Source organism: Leucoraja erinacea, chromosome 31, assembly GCF_028641065.1.
Source record: "Leucoraja erinacea ecotype New England chromosome 31, Leri_hhj_1, whole genome shotgun sequence".
Lineage (NCBI taxonomy): Eukaryota > Metazoa > Chordata > Chondrichthyes > Rajiformes > Rajidae > Leucoraja > Leucoraja erinaceus.
In genome coordinates, this window is record NC_073407.1 from 15,986,343 (window position 1) to 16,007,112 (window position 20,770).

The 20,770-nt window shown below is 50.1% G+C and overlaps 2 protein-coding genes across 2 annotated transcripts in view; one reads left to right on the forward strand and one right to left on the reverse strand.

Moving 5' to 3' along the window:
- Nucleotides 1-5,640, forward strand: part of LOC129711986 (hemicentin-1-like) — a 238,407-nt gene extending 232,767 nt beyond the window's left edge. Inside the window, exon 104 of the mRNA XM_055660084.1 lies at nt 221-5,640. Within this exon, the coding sequence (XP_055516059.1) occupies nt 221-578 (358 nt within the window). The 3' untranslated portion in view covers nt 579-5,640. The remainder of the gene's footprint in view (nt 1-220) is intronic.
- Nucleotides 5,641-6,094: 454 nt separating this feature from the next.
- On the reverse strand, nt 6,095-20,505 carry prdm12b (PR domain containing 12b). Its single transcript, XM_055660085.1, has 5 exons — nt 20,254-20,505; nt 17,406-17,596; nt 15,164-15,319; nt 11,979-12,093; nt 6,095-6,862 (listed from the first exon to the last, which is right to left on the reverse strand). The coding sequence occupies exons 1-5, from the start codon at nt 20,468-20,470 to the stop codon at nt 6,492-6,494; spliced, it is 1,050 nt and encodes a 349-aa protein (XP_055516060.1). The 5' UTR covers nt 20,471-20,505; the 3' UTR covers nt 6,095-6,491.
- Nucleotides 20,506-20,770: the final 265 nt, after the last annotated feature.

Consider the following 20,770-nt stretch of genomic DNA (forward strand, 5'->3'; position numbering starts at 1 on the left):
GGGATTTGCATTGGGGAGTGGAGGGAGAGGAGGGAGGAACAGTGGGAAGAGGCGGGAGTGGTGGTGGAGGGTGACGAGGGAGGGGCTTTAGGGAGAGGAGGGAGGGACGGTGAAGGGGTCAGTGGGGGGGCCCTTGGATTAGCATGCGGTGGCTGATGGTGGGGGCCAGGGTTGGGGTGGTGGTGTTTGAGTTGTCACCCCTGTCGCGTTCCCTTGGCAGGACCTGTTTCCGTCGCTGCCTGCTGAACTGTGCAGCGGGCCCGCTGGCCCTCCAGTACAAGCTGCTCACCCTCCCCAACGGCATCCCGGCCCGCCACGACGTGATCCGCCTCTCCGCCTTCTCGGAGCGGGGGGTGCTGCAGAGCGGCACCAACTTCACCGCCGTCGAGGTGGAGGCGGGCAGTCCGTTCTCCGTGCGCTCGGAGGGAGGCCGCGGTATCGTGCAGACCCTGCGGCCGCTGACCAACGCCGGCGTCCACCGGCTCAAGGTGCGGGCTGCCACCTACGGCCAACCCGGCAAACTCAAGTACCAGAGCGTCTTTGTCATCTACATCGCCATCTCCCCCTACCCCTACTGAGTCCAGCAGCCTAGCCTGCAGACCCTCCCTCGCCCAGGGAAGGGGGGGGGTCATTCTGTGCTCCGTCCTGCCCGATGTCTCGAAACCAAAAATAGATGGATCGATTTATTTTTTATCGTGAAAGTGTCCAGTTTACTCGATGTGTGGTAATCTTTTCAGAGGTCTCTCATTTTGGCTCCTAATCTATTGAGAGAAGTGACATTTTAAGGCTTCGAATTAGTTTTAGTTTTACAGATACATCATGGAAACAGGCCCTTCACCCCCACGCCGACCATCAGTCACCCACTCACACTAGTTCCATGTTATCCCACTTTCCCCATCCACTCCCGACACACACGGCTCAATTATTAAAGGCCCCCTCAACCTCGAAACCCGCACGTTGTTGGGATGTGGGACGAACCCAGAGCACCCTGAGGAAACCCAAGCTGTCACAAGGAGAACGTGCAAACTCCACACAGACAGCAGCCAAGGTCAGGATCGAACCTGGGTCTCTGGCGCTGTGAGGCAGCAGCTGTGCCACTTTGCCACCCTTACTCTTATTACAAAAGGAAATGTTACCCCAGATAGTTGGTGCAAAACGCAAGGTGCTGGAGGAACTCAGTGGGTCTGGCAGCATCAAGGGAGGGAATGCATAGATATTGTTCGGGTCAGAACCTTTCTTGTCATCCCAGATAGTTTGCTTGTGTCTTAGGCCAGGTTAGTGGACATTTACATCATCCAGATGGTCACGAGTGCCCTGGCAAACATTGCCTGCATTGACCATGCTGGAACCAGGAAGCTGCTCTGTACCTTCCAGTCAGTTTTGTTTATTGGCACGTGTACCGAGGTACAGTGAAAAGCTTTTGTTGCGCGCTAACCAGTCAGCAGAAAGACAAACCATGATTACAATCGAGCCATTTACAGTGTATAGATACATGAGAAAGGAATGATGTTTAGAGTACCCAGGGAATGTCCAAGGGTCCGCATGAGGACCTGGAACAGCCCCAACTGTGTATGTGGAGCCAGTGAGGGTGAACTGTTCAGCCTCGGTGAGAGGCCATTGCCCAGGGGACTGAAGTGATGCCGTGATGCCGTGCCCAGCATAAGATCCACAATCCCATTCAGTATCCATGTCGCCCTAATTCACAAAACCCACCTGGATCAGTGGGTATGGACTCATCACAGCCTTCAGACAGGGTAGAGATGGGCATCTCCAATCACCTTGAGGTCAGTAGAAGGTCGTGCAGAGAAACCCCACTCTTGCTTGAATTGGACGGGAATATTGAGATCGTTTGTGTGTTGTCGGAGTCATGCCTTTTCCTAAATGTAACAATGCGGTTTGTTTAAGAAGAACCAGCCCTCTCAGCTGACCCATATAGAAAAGATGCCATTAAACTGGAAAGAGTGCAGAGAGGTTTTGCGAGGATGTTTCGAGGACTAGACTGGAGAGAGTGTTGGGAAGGCTAGGACTTTATTCATAGGAGTGCAAGAGGCTGAGGGGTGATCTTATAGAGGGTGTGTAAAATTGTGAAGGGAATAGAGAGGGTACATGCAGAGTCTTTTACTCCAGGCAGAGGAATCAAGAACCGGAGGGCTAGGTTTAAGGTGCGAGGGGAAAGATTTAATAGGAATTTGAGCAGCAACTTTTTCCCACAGAGGGTGGTGGGTATATGGAAGGAGTGCCAGAGGAGGTAGGTGAGGCGGGTACAATAGTAACATCTAAAATATACTTGAACAGGTACAGGGATAGGAAAGATCGAGAGGGATATGGGCCAAATGCAGGCAAATGGGTCTCTTAGACTGGGCATCTTGATCGGCGATGATGAATGGGGCTGAAGGGCCTGTTTCTGTGTTGTATGCCCCTATCGATGGCCTGCTCACAGTGCAGGATAGTGACACAGTTTACTGGGGGAGCACCCAATGCCACTCAGTTGGAGAGTATTAGGGTTGACCTGTCAGGAGCCCAGAGACCTACTGTGAGACTGTACAGTATTGCCGGTACTAGCACAGTTACTCTGATCACACCCCACCCATAGTGTTGTTCACTTGTAGTCTAATCCTTCATCAACTCGCATGCTTCCAATGGAACTCCAGAATCCTACTCCTTCCCTGTTTCACTTCAAAATCCCTCTAGTTCTTCCTCTTTAATTCGGCTGACAACCAACTTACAGTCCCCATCACCCCCAAACTATTTCCCACAGGCCCTCCCACACACAGCCCCACACATCAGAAGCCCTGCCTTTTCCTACTGACCTGACCCCTCCATCACCATCTCCCGACTGCCCCCGTTAACTGGTTACCTTTCACCAGACCTGTCCAGTTCTGCCACACGGAAACAGGCCCTTCAGCCCGAGGAGTCCATGCTGACCAAGATGCCCCATCGACGTTAGTCTCACTCGCCCATATTTGACCCTTATCTCTCTAAATCTTTCCTATCCATGTAATTGTGGTGTGTCTTTTATTGTACCTGGCTCAACTACTTCCTCTGGCAGCTGGTTCCATATACCCACCATCCTCTGTATAAAAAAAAGTTGCCCCTCAGGTTCCTATTAAATCTTTCACCTCTCACAATAAACCTATGCCCTCTAGTTCTTAACTCCCCTACTCTGGGGAAAAAGACTGCATTCACCCAATCTATTCCCCTCGTGATTGTATACATCTCTATAAGATTACCCCCCAGCCTCCTGCGCTCCTAGCCCACCCAACCTCTCTCTATAGACTCTGATCCCCCTACCCTGGGGAAAAATACACTGTGCAGTTGGTCTCTGATTCGGGATTTCTAGGAGACACAAGGCCAACCCAAAGTCACCTTTATTAAAATTCACATCAACAAAAGCTCTAGAAGATATATTTGTTGTTCTCCCTCTGAAAGCCCTGCTGAAGTAACCACTGCATGTGTTGTGCTTAACTATGAGCCTCGATGTTTGGAGAGGCAGGAGCTGAGATGTTTGTTGTAAAGGAGTGCCACACACGCTGTATGAAATGTGTTCTGCCCTATTTATTTATCCTTGTGCAGGGTCCTGGCAGCTTCCCACAAACATTAAACTAAGGAATGGCCTGCAAAATGTGACTGCTTTTTTGACACTGTGTACGTGACATGTTGAGCAATTGATTGACAGGTCCAGCATGGAAGCAGCCCCTCAGTCCACCAAGTCCATGCTGGCCATCCATCCATCACCTGTTCACACGAGTTCTATGTTATCTCCCTTTCTCACCCACTCCCTACACATTCAGGCCAATTTTCACAGAAACCACTTAACCTGCACACCCGCACGTCTTTGGGATGTGGGAGGAAACTGGAGCACCTGGAGGAAACCCACGCGGTCCATATGGGGGAACGTGGAAACTCCACACAGACTAGTGACAACCCTGGATGTCAGGGTTTTACCCGGCACGGTGAGGCAGCAGCTCCACAGTGCTGATGGTTTCAGACAGAGTAGCAGCGGGAAAATGGAAACATTTCTCATGCAGGTGTTTCAGAAATAAGGTACAGTTTATTTAGGAATACATGAAAAAAGTACAGATTTATCTATATCTTTGCTTACAGGAAACATTTACAATATATATAATTACAAATGCAATGATATGTCAGGCAAATATCTTGTTTAAATATGTACAAAGTAAAGTGACAATTATTTTCATTCTCTTTTGGAAACTGCACAGTCACTACCAACAAAGTTATTTTTTTGTCATGATTCAGCTGACAAGGGGGCTGGTGCCGCAATGAACCGGCGCCGACACCAGGGGGCAGCCACCACCAGGAAACATTTAATACACGCACCAATGTACCAGGGAGCATCACATACTGGTGCCAATCACCCCTTTATCCATGGCAACACTTCTTAGCTGAAACTTTACTCAAAAGTTCCCTTTTTTTAAATAATTACATAAAATCTGATTCAGCCAATGGACATTGAAATCTTTGCAATGAATTCCATTATGGGGGGGAGACACTAAGGGTTTAATGAGAAGAATATTTTATGAATTTGAATAGCATTTCGTAGCAAAATCATCTGTATCTTTTTATGAAAGTCCCACAGACTATGGGCCGTTTGATCCTTGTAGAAACATATGCTTTCTATACCGACCTGTGCAAGAAATGGTGACCTGGTCCCAGGGGAATGCCCTATCGTCGCTCTGCCGGCTTGGGTCGTGTTGCAAGCTGCCTGTTTCCTGAACCTGAGCAGGGACAGTGAGGCGCGATTCCCCTGCCGACTTGAAACACAAACTACAGTTCTGGTGGAACTCAACGGGCCAGACAGCATCTGTGGAGTCTGAAGAAAGGTCCCGACCCGAAACACCGCCTGTGTCCGTCCCAGCCACAGACTCTGCCTGGCCCACTGAGTTCCTCCAGCACTTTCAGTGGTCGTTTTTGTTTTCAGAATTGCAGCATCTGCAGTTCCCCATGTCCAAACATCCCACAAAACTGTCTCTGATTCAATATGAAGAAGGGTCTTGACCCGAAACGTCACCCATTCCTTCTCCCCAGAGATGCTACCTGTCCCGCTGAGTTACTCCAGCAGTTTGTGTCTATCTTTGATGTAAACCAGCATCTGCAGTTCCTTCCTACACTGTTTCTGATTCATTGCTTGGCCGATGTAATGCTGGTGTTTCTACACAAGATACAACCCAAGAACACTGGCTGTCTGGGGAAAGCAGAAGGGATATGAGACACGGTGCCATTCCTGGCCTCGTGTGTATAGGGAGGAACTGCAGATGCTGGTTTACACCGAAGATAAACACAAAATGCCGGAGTAACTCAGCGGGACAGACAGCATCTCTGGAGAGAGGAATGGGTGACGTTTCAAGTCGATGGTGAACAATGAGCATGACTAACAAAAAAATCGCTCTGATGCCCGGCAATGCCAAGAAAACGCGTTTGTTAAAAATGGGATGGATTGCGGGAGTAATTCGTAGATTAAACTGCACGTTGGTTGTGGGATCATCGTGAATTGAGATGTGCAGGAGACGCGCCAACATGGTACTTGCACGGAAGGAAGGAGGTGAAACTGGAGTCAGGAGGAGGCAGCGGCCGGTGACTGCTCAGCTCAGCGCTGGGACGGGTTGTGGTCACCGCGGAGATGAGAGGAGATGAAAGCTCCGCTTGCATGAAGGAGATTCTGGCTCATTCATGGACGGCTGGAGCACCAAGGTAGGTCGGAGGGAGCGCAAGGTGGGCGGGCACACTCCATGCAGGGTGCAACACAAGGTGCTGGAGTAACTCTGCGGGTCAGGCAGCGTCTCGGGGGGGCGTTTCCGTTCGGGACCCTTCTTCAGGCGCCACACGTCCTCCACAGATGCTGCCTGACCCGCTGAGTTCCTCCAGCATCTGCAGTTCCTTGGATTTAGCTTGGCCGCGTCATTTGCCACACTAACCAACCTGGCACCGAGCTGCGATAGCAGGGAAACAGACCCTTCGGCCCATATTGTCCACGGACCACGTTGGAATGCCGGGTTGGTCCCATTTGCCTGCATTCGGCCCAAATCGCCCAAATCCCATTGGGCCCAAATCTCACCTCTAATCTCCCATCCATATATATATCTATATTGTTGAAGGCGCTTCTACCGCTTGTTCTGAACTACTCTAGGAGTGGGAAATGTTGCTCCCGTTATAATTTGGTCTTCGCGACTAAATTTCCTTCCGTAAATGTGGGAGCGGCAAGCAGGCGCCGGAGAGATGCAGGGAACCTTGTGCCTACGTTGGTTAGAGGTGGACTCGCCGCGACTGGGGAGGAACTGGTGCCCGGGGTGGGTCGCGTCCCAATGGCATGGATCATAAGTGATGGGAACAGTACTAGGCCATTCGGCCCATCAAGTCTATTTCAGCCATTCAGTCACAGCTGATGCGCCTTCTCTCCCCCCCACAACCGCTGGCAATGGACATGTTCAGCTGGTGCGAGGCTTGTGTTGAGCGTGGAGCGGCGGGCGGGCCAGTCACAGCACCATGGTGGGGATGCGGTGTGCGAGGGCGGCCGTGTGGGGCGAGTGCTGCTGCAGCGAGGCGGCTGAGGGCCGGTGGCGAGCGCTCTTCTGGTGGGCCCGTAGGCCGGCGAGCTGCGAGTAGGCGCTCTGACACACCTGGCACTTGTAGGGCCGCTCGCCCGTGTGCAGGCGGACGTGGTTGCGCAGCGTGGAGGACTGGCTGAAGCGGCGGTTGCAGAAGCGGCAGATGAACGGCTTGTCCAGCGTGTGGATGCGCATGTGGGAACGCAGGTTGCTGCGGGAGTTGAAGCCCCGGTAACAGATCACGCAGCGCATGCGGCCCGCACTGCTGCCGCCAGAGCCATCCGCTGCTCCAGGCTCGTCTGCAGGAAGAGAGGAGAGGACCACGGTTAGTTAGTGGAGGCCGGCACAGAGAGACTATGCACATTGCACGGCCATAGTCTACACTCCCCAACACCCACTCCATCTACACATCCACCACAATCAAAGAATTGTTCCACCCTGGTCTTTCCTTGTCCCTGTTCCCAGAAGCACCACCAGATTAAAGAATACCTCCTTGTCCTCCGTTACCAGACTCCTGAAAGCTCCTTCCTGAAGTATTGTCCCTTTCACCTCTATCCCATTGCAGATATTGGACTGTCTCTGGGACTGGCGTGCTGCAATGCTGGCAACTATATATTGCAGGTACACAAAATTGCTGGAGAAACTCAGCGGGTGCAGCAGCATCTATGGAGCGAAGGAAATAGGCAACGTTTCGGGCCGAAACCCTTCTTCAGACTGAACCCGAAACGTTGCCTGTTTCCTTCGCTCCATAGATGCTGCTGCACCCGCTGAGTTTCTCCAGCAATTTTGTGTACCTTCGATTTTCCAGCATCTGCAGTTCCTTCTTGAAAACTATATATTGCATTCTGTATATTTGTATCTGTATCTTCTGTATCTTTATCTTTGCTCCATGTATTTAATTGTGTATATATGATGTGATCTGACAGCATGCAAAACAAAGTTTATCACTGTACTCACCATACGGCAATAATAACCCTAACCCTAAACCCCCCCTACTCTTCCATGCCGACCAATATGCCCCAGTTAAACTCCTACACATGCTGCCTGCCTGACCCATTGAATTCCTCCAACAGTTTACTATGTTTCCACGCCCTATCTAAGCTTGTTCACGTCTTACCTGTCCCTCTAAACATGGGCTAACCAGTATGGGCTTCCTTTGCCACTGTAACTGCAGCGATGCGATGCACTTGTCAAAGAGAAGTGAGGACGGACAATAACTGTTGGCCATGCCCAGAGCGCCGGCAATGCCCAGAGCGCAGGAACGAATGAAGATTTACTGTTCATCAGCAGAGCACCATGCACGCTGAGTACCCGAACCCTGACCAACACCACGATCAGAAACAAAGTCCAGAATAACAACACTGTTACACATGTTGGATCAGGTACACGCAGGGCAGGGCACAAACCTGCACAGTTACTGTTCCCATTCTAAATTCAAAAGTTCATAAGTTCTCGGAGCAGAATAAGGCCAATGGGCCCATCTAGTCTACTCCAACATGCAACCATAGCTGATGCATAGCATCGCAGCTCATATGGCAGGTGCAAGATTTCAACAGAGACCTTTCCGCCTCGATGTGAAAGATCTATCTAATATCTTGTGGGCATTACTAAATACGTAATCTGCCGAAAAGAGAAGATTCATCCAAATATATTTCAGCTGGAAACATTTAAACATAGAAGTAGGTGCACGAGTAGCCCATTGGGCCATTAGAGCCAGCACCGCCATTCAATATGATCATGGCTGATCATCCAAAATCAGTACCGCATTCCTGCTTTTCCCCCATATCCCTTGATTTCCTTAGCCCTATGAGCTAAATCTAACTCTCTCTTGAAAACTTAAAGGAACATCTATTTCCTGCATCCTAAGTGAAGTAAAGTTTTCAAAACAGCATAGCCTGTATGTATAAAGATTAAAGTTTGCCCATTGCAACATAACGCTGGATTATTTTACATGCAGACTCCGACTCAAGGCTGGAGTGTGCAACAATTAGCTCGCCAGAGGAGGATGGATTGCAGCACAATTAGACTTGCACATGAGAAATAGACCCCTTTACACCTCACCACGGCTGGAGTGTACAGCATATTGATTCGCACAGTGTGTCACATACAGCCCAACAGACTATCATTTGCCTTGTGTTGTGAATCTTCCCTCAGTATGCAGAGATGATTTATGAGAATATTGCTAGGACTCGAGGGCCTGGGCTATTGGGGGAGGTTGAGCAGGTTAGGGTTTAATTCCTTGGAGCTTAGGAGGCTGAAGGGTGACTTTATATAGAGGTGTTTAAAGTCATGAAGCAAATAGAAAGGATGAAGGCACAGTCATTTTCCACATTGTAAAAGAATCAAGAACATAAGAATCAAGTACATAGGTTTAAGGTGAGTGTGGAGAGATATAATTGGAACAGGAGAGTATATGGAACGAACTGCAAGTAGTTGAGGCAGGTGCGATAACAACATTTAAAATACATTTTGACAGGTACATGGATAGGAAAGATGTAGAATAGGAATGGGCCAAACCTGGGCAAATAGGACATCTTGACCAGCATTGAGTGTTTGGACCAAAAGGCCTGTTTCTGTGCTGTATGACTTTATGATTGTATTGATAACTTAAGCTTAGATTGGGTTAACTTGCCAATGCCAGAGGGTGAATGGCCAAGGAGAGAACCCGTGGCTGCCACCCAGATGAGAGAGCAGTGAGGGGACTTACAGAAACATCCCACCCAGAGGCTGCAAGGCCCCAAGTCTCAGTGTGTGAATGGGCACATGCCCCAGATTGAGGGGGCAATGAGCAACAGAGCCAACTAGACCAAGAGTGGTAGCCCACCAAGGACCCCGCCCTGAACCAGACTGACCAACTGACCAGACTGACCACCCTGCATCACCCAGAACTAAGTTGTGAACGGTCACTGCCAGCCCATCGAGCTGCACACTCACTGGACCATTGCATCTGGAGAGTGGCGGATCTATGAAGAAAGCCTCTTCAACACTACTTTTGTCTAGACTGTGGAACAGCATCCCTCTTCCCATCAGAACTGCCCCCTCCATCGACTCCTTTAAGTCGAGCCTTAAAACTCATCTCTACTCCCAAGCCTTTCTTGACGTCATCTGAGCGAGGGTTATATGTATGTAGTGATGTTTGTATTTAATCTATGAACCAATGTTGTATAACGTTAGTACCTCCACCAATGTAAAGCACTTTGGACAACGAGAGTTGTTTTTTAAATGTGCTATATAAATAAAAGTGACTTGACTTGACTTGACTTGACTATGTGAGATACTCTGCTTACAGTTAGTCACCATCCCCTAGACAGAACAGACCATATGTTGACCCACTGAAACACCCAGACCTAGGTTGAAGGGACAAAGATGACCCACAGAGACAGGGTATTAATGGACAATGTGATAACCATTCAGCAAGAGGGCAATGTGACAAGGCTGACACCACACCTCCAGTGTGAGAACCCAGTGAAATACAGTGATATATACTGAAATATAATTTTAGAAAATAAACCATAGCACAGTACAGCACAGGAACAGGCATTTCATACCTCAATGTCCAGGCCGAGCATGATGCAAGATAACGTTATCTCCTCTGCCTCACAAGATCCATATCCTTCCATTCTCTGCAAATCCACATGCCTATCTAAAAGCCTCTTCAACGCTACTTTTGTCCCTGCCTCCATCAACTCCCTCTGCCACGCACTTACCACTCTCTGTTTAAAACACTTGCCCCAAATCTCACCTTTAAACCTTACCCCACTCGCTTTAATGCTGTGAATGGGTTCTAGTCTTTGAATACAATTTTAGTAGACTAACACTTCCTAAAATGCTCATTTTTGTTTATGTAGAATAATTGTGACACGAAGCCAAAGGCCTCTTGCTCGTTGATATTGCGCCTAATTTTAAATGTGATTCCCTGTTTTCAATGGTTGAAGTTCTCAGCTTTAACAGTCATTCACGTGATCAATTTAACCCTAGAGGAAGTGGAACAATTCAGAGGAAGATATTGAACACTGCCACTAATCAGCATTCAGACCCAGGGGAAATATCTTGTTGTTTTTCATACGATAAAACTGAGCAATGACACGTTGGAAGCAACAGAAGAAACCAAAATATAACAGAGGTACAAAATCCAGGTGGAGCAGGTAGTGGATTGGAACAGGTTAAAACTCGGAGGCAACAGATGCAAAGAAGTGTACAGCATGGAATCAGGCCCTTCGGCCCACCTAGTACCTGCCGGCCGGTTTGGCATTTTAGGCTAGTCCCGTTTGCCTGCATTTGGCCTATATCCCTCTAAACCCTACCCATATATCTGTCCAAATGTACTTTAAAACTCGTAATTGTATCGGCCTCGCTCGCTTCCTCTGGCAGCTCATTCCAGATATGGTCTCCCCTCTGGGGGACAAAGTTGTCCCCAGAGATCCCTCTTAATTCTCACCCCCTCTCAACTCAAGCCTCTGCCCTTTAGTTTTCAGAATCCTCTACTCTAGGAAAATGTCTGCGCGCGTTTACTTTACCCGTGCCCTTCGTGATGTTGTACACCTCAAGAAGTTCACCTCTCAGCATCCTACACTTCAAAGAAAAGGGCCTGAGTAAATCTCTCCAATGCAATGAAATCCTTATTGTAGCTGGGCGAGCAGAGAAACATACAGAACTCCAAGTGTGGTCTGGCCAACAAACTGATACACTCCCCTCCCGTTGCCACCTAGCCCCGACCTTTCATAGAAACATAGAAATTAGGTGCAGGAGTAGGCCATTCGGCCCTTCGAGCCTGCACCGCCATTCAATATGATCATGGCTGATCATCCAACTCAGTATCCCGTACCTGCCTTCTCTCCATACCGTCTGATCCCCTTAGCCACAAGGGCCACATCTAACTCTCTCTTAAATATAGCCAATGAACTGGCCTCAAACTACCCTCTGTGGCAGAGAATTCCAGAGATTCACCACTCTCTGTGTGAAAAAAAAGTTTTTCTCATCTCGGTTTTAAAGGATTTCCCCCTTATCCTTAAGCTGTGACCCCTTGTCCTGGACTTCCCCAACATCGGGAAAAATCTTCCTGCATCTAGCCTGTCCAACCACTTTCACCAATCTTCTGAGAACACAACGCTCTCCGGCCACTTTGGACGGCCACTGTCCCTTGCCTTCTGACCGCCGGTCACTGGTCTGTGTTTGGGGAAGTTTGATTAAAGTTACGCCGCATGACCGACGTCAATTGTCGCCACGCAATCCGCTCGGTCTATTAAACAATCCTAAAATGAAACTCAATCAGGGCGCCTTAAAAGACGATTAATAATCCATACATTTTGATGCTTTTCTTATAATTGGAGCCTGTGTTCCTTAACAATCGCACACCGCTGTTAGATAATCATCAGTCTCTGCCCGTTTTATTGCACTGACAGAGGGAGTCATTACCATCTTTGTTCTTTTTCCTGTGTTCCTCTTCAATTCCCGGGACCCCGGGTATCCCGAGGAATGTGTTCTGGGTGTTCCCGTACCACACCAGCAATTCTTGGTCCGGGGGTATTGTCTGAAGGGAAATAAAGACTCGGGTTTAATTCCAGTAGCTATTATCGATGTTTAAATGCTGACATGCAGCGTTACACTTTATCCACATCTGCAAACATTTACATCCACGCTACCTCTCCTCCCCGCTGTTACACTTCTGTGTGAGGTTTATCAAAGTGTAATGCCCCTGTCCCACTTAGGAAACCTGAACGGAAACCTCTGGAGACTTTGCGCCCCACCCAAGGTTTCCGTGCGGTTCCCGGAGGTTGCAGGTGGTTGCCGGAGGTTGCAGGTAGTGGAAGCAGGTAGGGAGACTGACAAAATACCTCCGGGAACCTCCAGGAACCGCATGGAAACCTTGGGTGGGGCACAAAGTCTCCAGAGGTTTCCGTTCAGGTTTCCTAAGTGGGACAGGGGCATAAGGCACCACACACAAGCTTTCCTATTGTTGCACATGGTCAGGTACAAAGTTTTTAAACTATCGATTCACCCAATTGCTATTTTATCCATCAAGCTTGATTGGTCGAACAGATTGAAAGATGCAGCATACAAGCAGGCCCTTCGGCCCAGCGAGTCTACACCGACCCGTTCACACTAGTTCTATGTTCTCACACGTTTGCACCCACACCTACACACTAGGGGACAATTTACAGAGGCCAATTACCCTGCAAAGCCGCGTGTCTTCGGGGTGTGGGGGAGGGGGGGGGGGCACCCGGAGGAAACCCACGAGGTTCACGTGAAGAACGTGCAAACTCCACACAGACAGCAGCCGAAGTCAGGATCGAACCCGGGTCTCTGGCGCTGTGAGGGAGCTGCGTCAATGTGCCGTCCAGCCCTTGCAGGTCAGGCGGGGAACAACGCGAATGCAGAATAATCTCAGGGGAGTAGAAGCGAAAACACATGTGTAAGTATAAGACCGGTGTCCCATTATTGCGGGCTGCGTTCAGGGTCTCAGATGTTGTAATCCATTCTCCCTTCATTGTGAAAAAAACATAATCGTTGTACAGAAGCACCACACAACGTGATAAATGTTGTTTAAAGGAATGTCCTTGAACCCGGTCAGGTAGCAATAGACAGGTTGAAATCCTGGGATAAAGAGGAGAGGTTTAAGAATGGAACTAAATGCCCTCGCTGCTGATGCATAAGGTAGCAGGCCGGGTGTTAAGTGATTCGGTCGCGGTTCAATAGCTCAATAATAGCCTTTTTTTTTGCATGGACTTGCGTGGAGATTTCTGCTACCGGAGCTGCTTAAAGTGGGTTCACCAATTACCTTAGAACGCAAAGTGCTGGAGGAACTCAGCGAATTAGACGGGGCGGACAGACAACATTTTTTGGTCGGGACCCTCCGTCAAAACTGAAGAAGGATCCCGATCCGAAATGTCGGTCCAACAATTTCCCTCCACAGATACTGCCTGACCCGCCGAGTCATTCCAGCACTTCGTTTTTTTTTTCATTCAAGAATCCAGCATCTGCAGTTCCTTGCGTCTCGATCTTTGATACGAAGGTTCCAAGCAGTAAAAGTAACAAGATGACAATTCTGACATAACAAGCGGGCAGCTAGTGAATAACACCGCACGATGATGTATCCTAATGTGTAGGAAACAACTGCAGATGCTGGTTTAAAGCGAAGATAGATACAGAATGCTGGAGTAGCTGGAGATGGTGTACCCTCTGCGCTAAATCTTCGCCTGTGCCTTTGACACCAGGCAGAGACTCTTGCTCTGATCATAGGTACACAAAAATGCTGGAGAAACACAGCGGGTGCAGCAGCATCTATGGAGCGAAGGAGATGGGCAACGTTTCGGGACGAAACGTTGCCCATCTCCTTCGCTCCATAGATGCTGCTGCACCCGCTGAGTTTCTCCAGCATTTTTGTGTACCTTCGATTTTCCAGCATCTGCAGTTCCTTCTTAAACACTTGATCTGATCATGCTGTGACCGGTATTCCGGGCTAGAACCGGAGTCAAACCCGCCAAGCTGAACCTGGGGGAATATTTGAGGAGTGTTTTGTTTTTTTCGCGACGATGAGTTACAAATGTAATATGGGGTATGCGAAGGAGCAGCGCTGTCTGTGTGCGAGTGATTATTCTTTGAAGCGCTGTATCACATCCTCAAAGCACAAGCCGCCAGATGCCCGGGATCGGAACATTTCCGACATGAAGTGAACACTGGGCCCTCCCTTCCCGGTGTCTTCAGTGTATTGAGGGCTAACATGTTGCATCACGGCCTGGTTCAGCAACACCATCACGCCCAGGAACGAAGGAGAGATTACAGAGAGGTGTGGACACTGTCCGGTCCATCACAGGTACTGACCTCCAACCCCCCACCATTGAAGGGATCTTCAAAAAAATGGCAGCTAATATCATCAAAGACCCACACCACACTTACCTCCACCTTCGGGAAGAAGCTACTGGAGCCTGAAAACTGTGACCTCCAGGTGCAAGAACAGCTTCTTCCCAGCAACTATCAGTCTCTTGTACACTGCACAACGCTGACCTCAGCAACTATGATCTTCTATGGACTGTGTATTTGGCTGCACCGTGGACTCGTGTTGTTCTATTATGGTTACCTGGTATAGCTGTTATTAATTCATTGTACTTTGATGACTATATCTTTATCTGTGTGTATTTGTGTTTACAGACTTTTTTAAGTAGCGGCATGTGAGAACTTCACTGTCCCGTTGCCGGTACAGGTGGCAATTAAACACTTTAGACGCTGGCACGGACCGAGCCTTCTCTCCATGACAACCCGCTAAAGAATCTTCTCCGTCCTCAGCCCTGCGACCCTGGAGTGATAACTTAGTGCCGCCAGGACCGGCTCCACAACCTCTCGTTCCCCGCACCCCTCCGGTGCCCATCTTCGGCTCGGCTCGATCTTCGGCTCGGCTCGGCTCGGCTCGGCTCGGCTCGGCCTGGCTCGGCTTGACTCGGCTTGACTCGGCTCGGCTCGGCTCGGCTCGGCTCGGCTCGGCTCGGCTCGGCTCGGCTCCAATCTCATGCAAACACCAAACACAGAGCAAGGCACGCTAGATCCGGCTAAACCCGGTTAAACCCGGCTAAACCCGGACCCAGCTTCGATCCTCTCTCACTCACCTCGGTGGCTTTATAGAAGATGTTGTTCCCGATCTGGACCACTTCCAAGTTCTGCTCCTGCTCGTTCCTGGCGCACTTGATGTAGGTCATCCAGCTGCGGTGGTCCTCCTGGCTGGCGTCTATGAAATAGCGCACCGTGCCGTCGTCATTGAAAACCTGTGGCCAACAAGGCGAGGGAGAGGTTAACGCTGACCCGGGACATCCGCCTCACTCGCCCCCGCTCCCCCTCCGACCGAGACACCCACACCGGCCCAGAACAATACAACCGGGAGGCGCAGATCAGTGTGAGGAAGGGTCTCGACCCGACAAGGTCTTCGCTAGCCAAGGCTTTGAGTCTGAAGAAGGGACTCGACCTGAAACGTCACCCACCCCTTCTCTCCAGAGACGCTGCCTGTCCCGTTGAGTTACTCCAGCTTTTTGTCTCTAACTTTATAAATGACACAAAATACTGGACTGTTTGCTTTTTATTTTGTAAACCCGCACCTGCACAAGTTGTTTTTATAGGAACTGCAGATGATGGTTTGTCCCGAAGATCGACACAAAATGCTGGAGTAACTCCGCGGGTCAAGCAGCACCTCTGGAGAAAAGGCATAGGTGTCTCGGGTCGGAACCCTTCCTCCAGAGATGCTGGCTCACCCCCAGCATGTTGTGTCTACCTGCTATAAAACGTTAGCTAGGTCACAGCTGGGGTGTGGTGTGTAGTTGACGCTGCAATCTTGAACAAATCCTAAAGGGCTGGAGGCACTCAGCATGTCAGGCAGCACCCGTGGAGGGAATGGAAAGACAAAGTTTCAGGTCCTTCAGACCGATGTGATTTTTTTCATTCTGAAAAAGGGTCCAGGGACGAAACGTCGTCAGTCCGTTGTTTCCTCCACAGATGCTGCTTGTCCCGCCGAGCTCCTCTTTGACTTTGTCTTTTGCGCTGGGAATTATTCCTCATCGTCACCACCAAAGGCTTCTCACCCCGACCCCCCCCCCCCCCCCCCGGTTGAAAAGGTGACCCCCCCCCCCCCCCCCCCCCCCGTCAGCAAGTCGACCACACACCCTGGGGAGCTGGACTCTGCCCGGAGAGGAGCCCCCTTCGTCCGGGGCAGGTAAGATGCAGGAGGGAGTTGGCGAGTAGGAACCCAATTTGAAGGAAATGCGAATTAAAATACACCAAAGTAACAACATTTCGTTCAAGATTTGTAGGATTAGGAAGAGTGTACTGTGTACACATCTAGTTTCAGCAAGATTGTTATTTGAAACGGTAAAACGCAAATAAAACCGGCAGGACGAATTTAAAGTGGGATTAAACAAACTATCAAGAGGACTGGAAGGATAGGACACAGGGCACAGTCTGACAGAGGGAAATACAGAAAGATAAGGCGAGGTAGAGACGACGAAGTTAAAATGAAAACTGTGAGGCGGATAAAGGGATAACAGAGGTAAAATAACATGTTGGGGAAACATTATAGACCCAGTGAGGTGGAGGGATAAGATCCATACAGTGGTACAGTACAGAAATAGGCCACTCGGCCCATCTGGTCCATACCAACCGAGACGACCCATCTAAGCTACTTCAAAGACGTACAGCAGGTATGTAGGTTAATTGGCTTGCTATAAATGTAAATTGTTCCCTGTTTGTGTAGGATGGTGTTAATGTGCGGGGATCGCTGGGCGGTGCGGACTCGGTGGGCCGAAGGGCCTGTTTCCGCGCTGTATCTCTAAACTAAACTAAACTAAACTATTTGCCCGTATTTGTCCCATGTCCCTCTACACCTTTCCTGTCTATGTACCTGGCCAAGTGTGTGTTTAAATGTTGCTCTTGCACCTGCGTCAGATACCTCCTCTGGCAGCTCATCCCATTCCCCACCACCCTCTGTCTAGGTCAACAGGTAGGTGTTCCCTCTAACCAGGTGAACGGTTTAATATTCCCGTAATGAGGTGAACAGGTTGGCATTACTGTAACCGGGTGAGTGTGCTGGTGATACAATAATCAGTTGAAAGGGTTGATATTGCTGTAACCAGGTGAACGGGTTGGTGAACTGTTATGCCCCTGTCCCACTTAGGAAACCTGAACGGAAACCTCTGGAGACTTTGCCCAAGATTTCTGTGCGGTTCCCGGAGGTTGCAGGGGGTTGCCGGAGGTTGCAGGTAGTGGAAGCAGGTAGGGAGACCGACAAAAACCTCGGGGAACCTCCGGGAACCGCACGGAAACCTTGGGTGGGGCGCAGGTGAGCGCCGGTAACCCTGCCCTTACCTCCCACATCAGGTTATTGTTCTTGAACAGATCCACGTGTTCCGGGGAGATGACTCTGCCGGTGAATGGCCCCATCTCGGTGCCGGGTTTAATCCACGTCTTGGAGAAGATGCCGAGACCTTCGCCGGGGATGGAGCTCTGGGCTATGATCACCTCTGACGGGAGCACCAGGCTGGACAGCTTCTGCACCTCTGAGCCGGGGGAGAGAGAGGAGGGGGGAGATAGTTTAACAACCAGCGCCCGGGTGCGGGAACACATTCATCACCGGGCGGGCACGGAACCACTTACCGTTCAGGGTTAAATCCGGGAGACACGGCCTTTGAAACGATATTTAGTGGAGACATTTAAAAGTTAACGAATATTCCTTCACAAAGGGGTTTATCGCATGAAAGGCTTCAGTCAGTAAAAACTAACACAAGCAAAACACAATTGTACAATACTGATATTGAAAGTTAAAACAAAATTAAATAATCGTTTAAATACATAATAATCGGGGCTTGCGGGCGGACCTGACAGAAGTGTATAAAACGCTGACAAGCACAGATAGCGGAGACAGTCAGAACCTGTTTTTTTTTTTTACCGGGGCAGAAATGTCAAGGACTAGCGGGCATTGGTTTCAGGTAAGAATGGCGAGGCAAGTTTTTTTTTCACACACAGTGGGTGGTGGGTGCCCGGGGGTGGTGGTGGAGGCAGATACAATGGTGGTGTTTAAGAGGCTTTGGGATAGGCACGTGGATACACAGGGGCCGGCATCCAACAGGCTTGGACAGGCTAGATGCAGGAAGATTATTCCCGATGTTGGGGAAGTCCAGAACTAGGGGTCACAGTTTAAGGATAAGAGGGGAGTCTTTTAGGACCGAGATGAGAAAATCATTTTTTTACACAGAGAGTGGTGAATCTGTGGAATTCTCTGCCACAGAGGGTAGTTGAGGCAAGTTCATTGGCTATATTTAAGAGGGAGTTAGATGTGGCCCTTGTGGCTAAAGGGATCAGGGGGTATGGAGAGAAGGCAGGGATGGGATACTGAGTTGGATGATCAGCCATGATCATATCGAATGGCGGTGCAGGCTCGAAGGGCCGAATGGCCTACTGCTGCACCTATTTTCTATGTTTCAATGTTTCTATCCTGCAGGCAGATGAGATGAGTTTAACTTGGCATCAAGTTCGGCACCGATCTTGTGGGCCGAATGGCCTGTTCCCGTGCTGCATCGTTCTCTGCTTAGTCTGGAGAATGGGTTTGATTTTTAGGTTCCCAATCCGTATTGTTGAGACTCCTTGCAGAGTGAAGTGGGTCGTTTTATTTTAAAACAGCTTGTTGGCCGGGGTCGGGCCGGCGTGAAATGCACTGATCTTAAGGCCGGGGCTCGGAGCGCGGCGCGGGTGTAGTACCGGGGGTGAATGTGGGCTGGGGGGGGGGGGGGGGGGGGGGCACATTATTCGGGTAGGAAGCAGGCTTCCCCTCCCTCATTGTGCGCGGCACCGGCTCGTTAAACCCGAGAACTGGTCGGGTCAACTATTACCGGGGGGGAATGCAGAATGCACCCGAAACATTAAAACCCCAGCGAACCGAGCAAATAAATAACCCCGGGCAGGTGGGCGAACCGCCCCTCTAGAGAGGCAGGGCTGAGAGATGGGACCAAGAGCGTTCACCTGCACAGGTCACCGCCATCCAGAGTTAACCAGAGTTTAACACAACAGCGCAGTACTGAAGTCTCGACCCGAAATGTCACCTATTCCTTTTCTTCAGAGATGCTGCCTCAGCCGCCGAGTTATCCACCTTGAGCACAGCACTCGAACTGTGCCGCTTGGCCCACCATGTCTGTGCCGGCCACGTTCCCCAATATAATCAAATTCCATCTGCCTGTACGTGCTACACCCCCCCCCCCCCCCCGCCTCAACCACTGCCTCTTGGTTTAGGTTGAAACACCTCCACCCCGAGACCTCGCCCCTGCGTTCCTTACATCGGGAGACCCTGTTGTGAATTCAAACTAGATTTCCTTTCAAGATAGAATGATCCTTTCGCCCGCACCTCCGGTGATAAGGGAGAGGGGCGAGGGTGGTCCTCTCCATAACCTTCTTTTCGAAGAGCCAGCACGGGCACGATGGGCCGAACTCCTTTGCTCCGATTTCAATGGCATTTTAGAACACCCCTGCGCACTTCCCATCCGCAAAACATTCCCGACTTTGGCAGATTTTCTTTTAAAAACGTGATATTAATTTCGATCGAACTCTTCTGCCTCCGACGAAGGCAAATTTAGCAAAAGCATCGCGTTGATATCCCATGCAAATAAATTCAACGTATAAGTGTAGTATCAATTGTCAGCATTTGAGTCTAACGTGGTGCTTATTCGGTTTCTCAATTCGATACAGAAATACATGATCGAAATGTATGTCTTGCAATATGCATAATGACAATGTATTTATCAATAACCATCTTAAAGGTTCTTGAGATACAACCAGGGTGGGTGCCTGCGCCCGGGCATGGCTGGAAAGAACTGCAGATGCTGGTTGGTAGACACAAAATGCTGGAGAAACTCAGCGGGTGCAGCAGCATCTATGGAGCGAAGGAGATAGGCAACGTTTCGTCCCGAAACGTTGCCTATCTCCTTCGCTCCATAGATGCTGCTGCACCCCGCTGAGTTTCTCCAGCATTTTTGTGTACCTTCGATTTTCCAGCATCTGCAGTTTTTTCTTAAACACAAAATTCTGAAGAAAGGGGTCTCGACCCATTCCTTCTCCCCAGAGATGCTGCCCGCCTGCCCCGCTGAGTTACTCCAGCATTTTTGTGTCCACCCTACCACGGACTTGGGTGACAGACAGTGACAGTGAGTGGTCTTTCTAGACTCACCTCCGGTGAAGGACTGAGCCAGCGCCTCTGCCGTGAACGCCGTCTTCTGCCCGCTGCCGTTCTTCTCCTCGAACAGCTGCTCGCCGAGGACGTTTCTCCACCGGCCGTACAGAAAACTGTGCAGGATGTCGGATGTGATGATCTCCGCCAGCGAGAAACCGTGAGGCTTGAAGCCAGCCTTGAGAGACAGCGCCTCGGACGGTAGGACTGAGCCCATGACGGGGCGGGGGGGCGGGGAAGGTCGGTCGCGGCTCCCAAGAGGTGGAGGCAAGGACGGCGGCAGAGAACGGGAGGGCGAGGAGAGACGGAGAGAGGGGGGGTGGGTGAAGGACAGGACAGAAGTATCTCCAACAAAACCCCTCCAAAAAATCCTCAGCCCTCTTTATAGACGCCTGAGTGACCTCCTAATTGGTTATTAATGACCTACTGACGTCTCGGGAGAGGAAGCTTACAGGATAGACCATGTGGCGAGAGGGAGGGAGGAAGGGAGGGGAGGGGAGGGGGGGGGGTGGGTGGA

Coding starts and splice junctions, on each gene's coding strand:
- prdm12b (XM_055660085.1), bottom strand. CDS start 20,470: ATGGGCTCAGTCCTACCGTCCGAGGCGCTGTCTCTCAAGGCTGGCTTC. Junction 17,597..20,253: donor GGCTCAGTCCTTCACCGGAG/GTGAGTCTAGAA, acceptor CCCCCGGCTCAG/AGGTGCAGAAGCTGTCCAGC. Junction 6,863..11,978: donor CAGGAAAAAGAACAAAGATG/GTAATGACTCCC, acceptor CTCTTCCTGCAG/ACGAGCCTGGAGCAGCGGAT.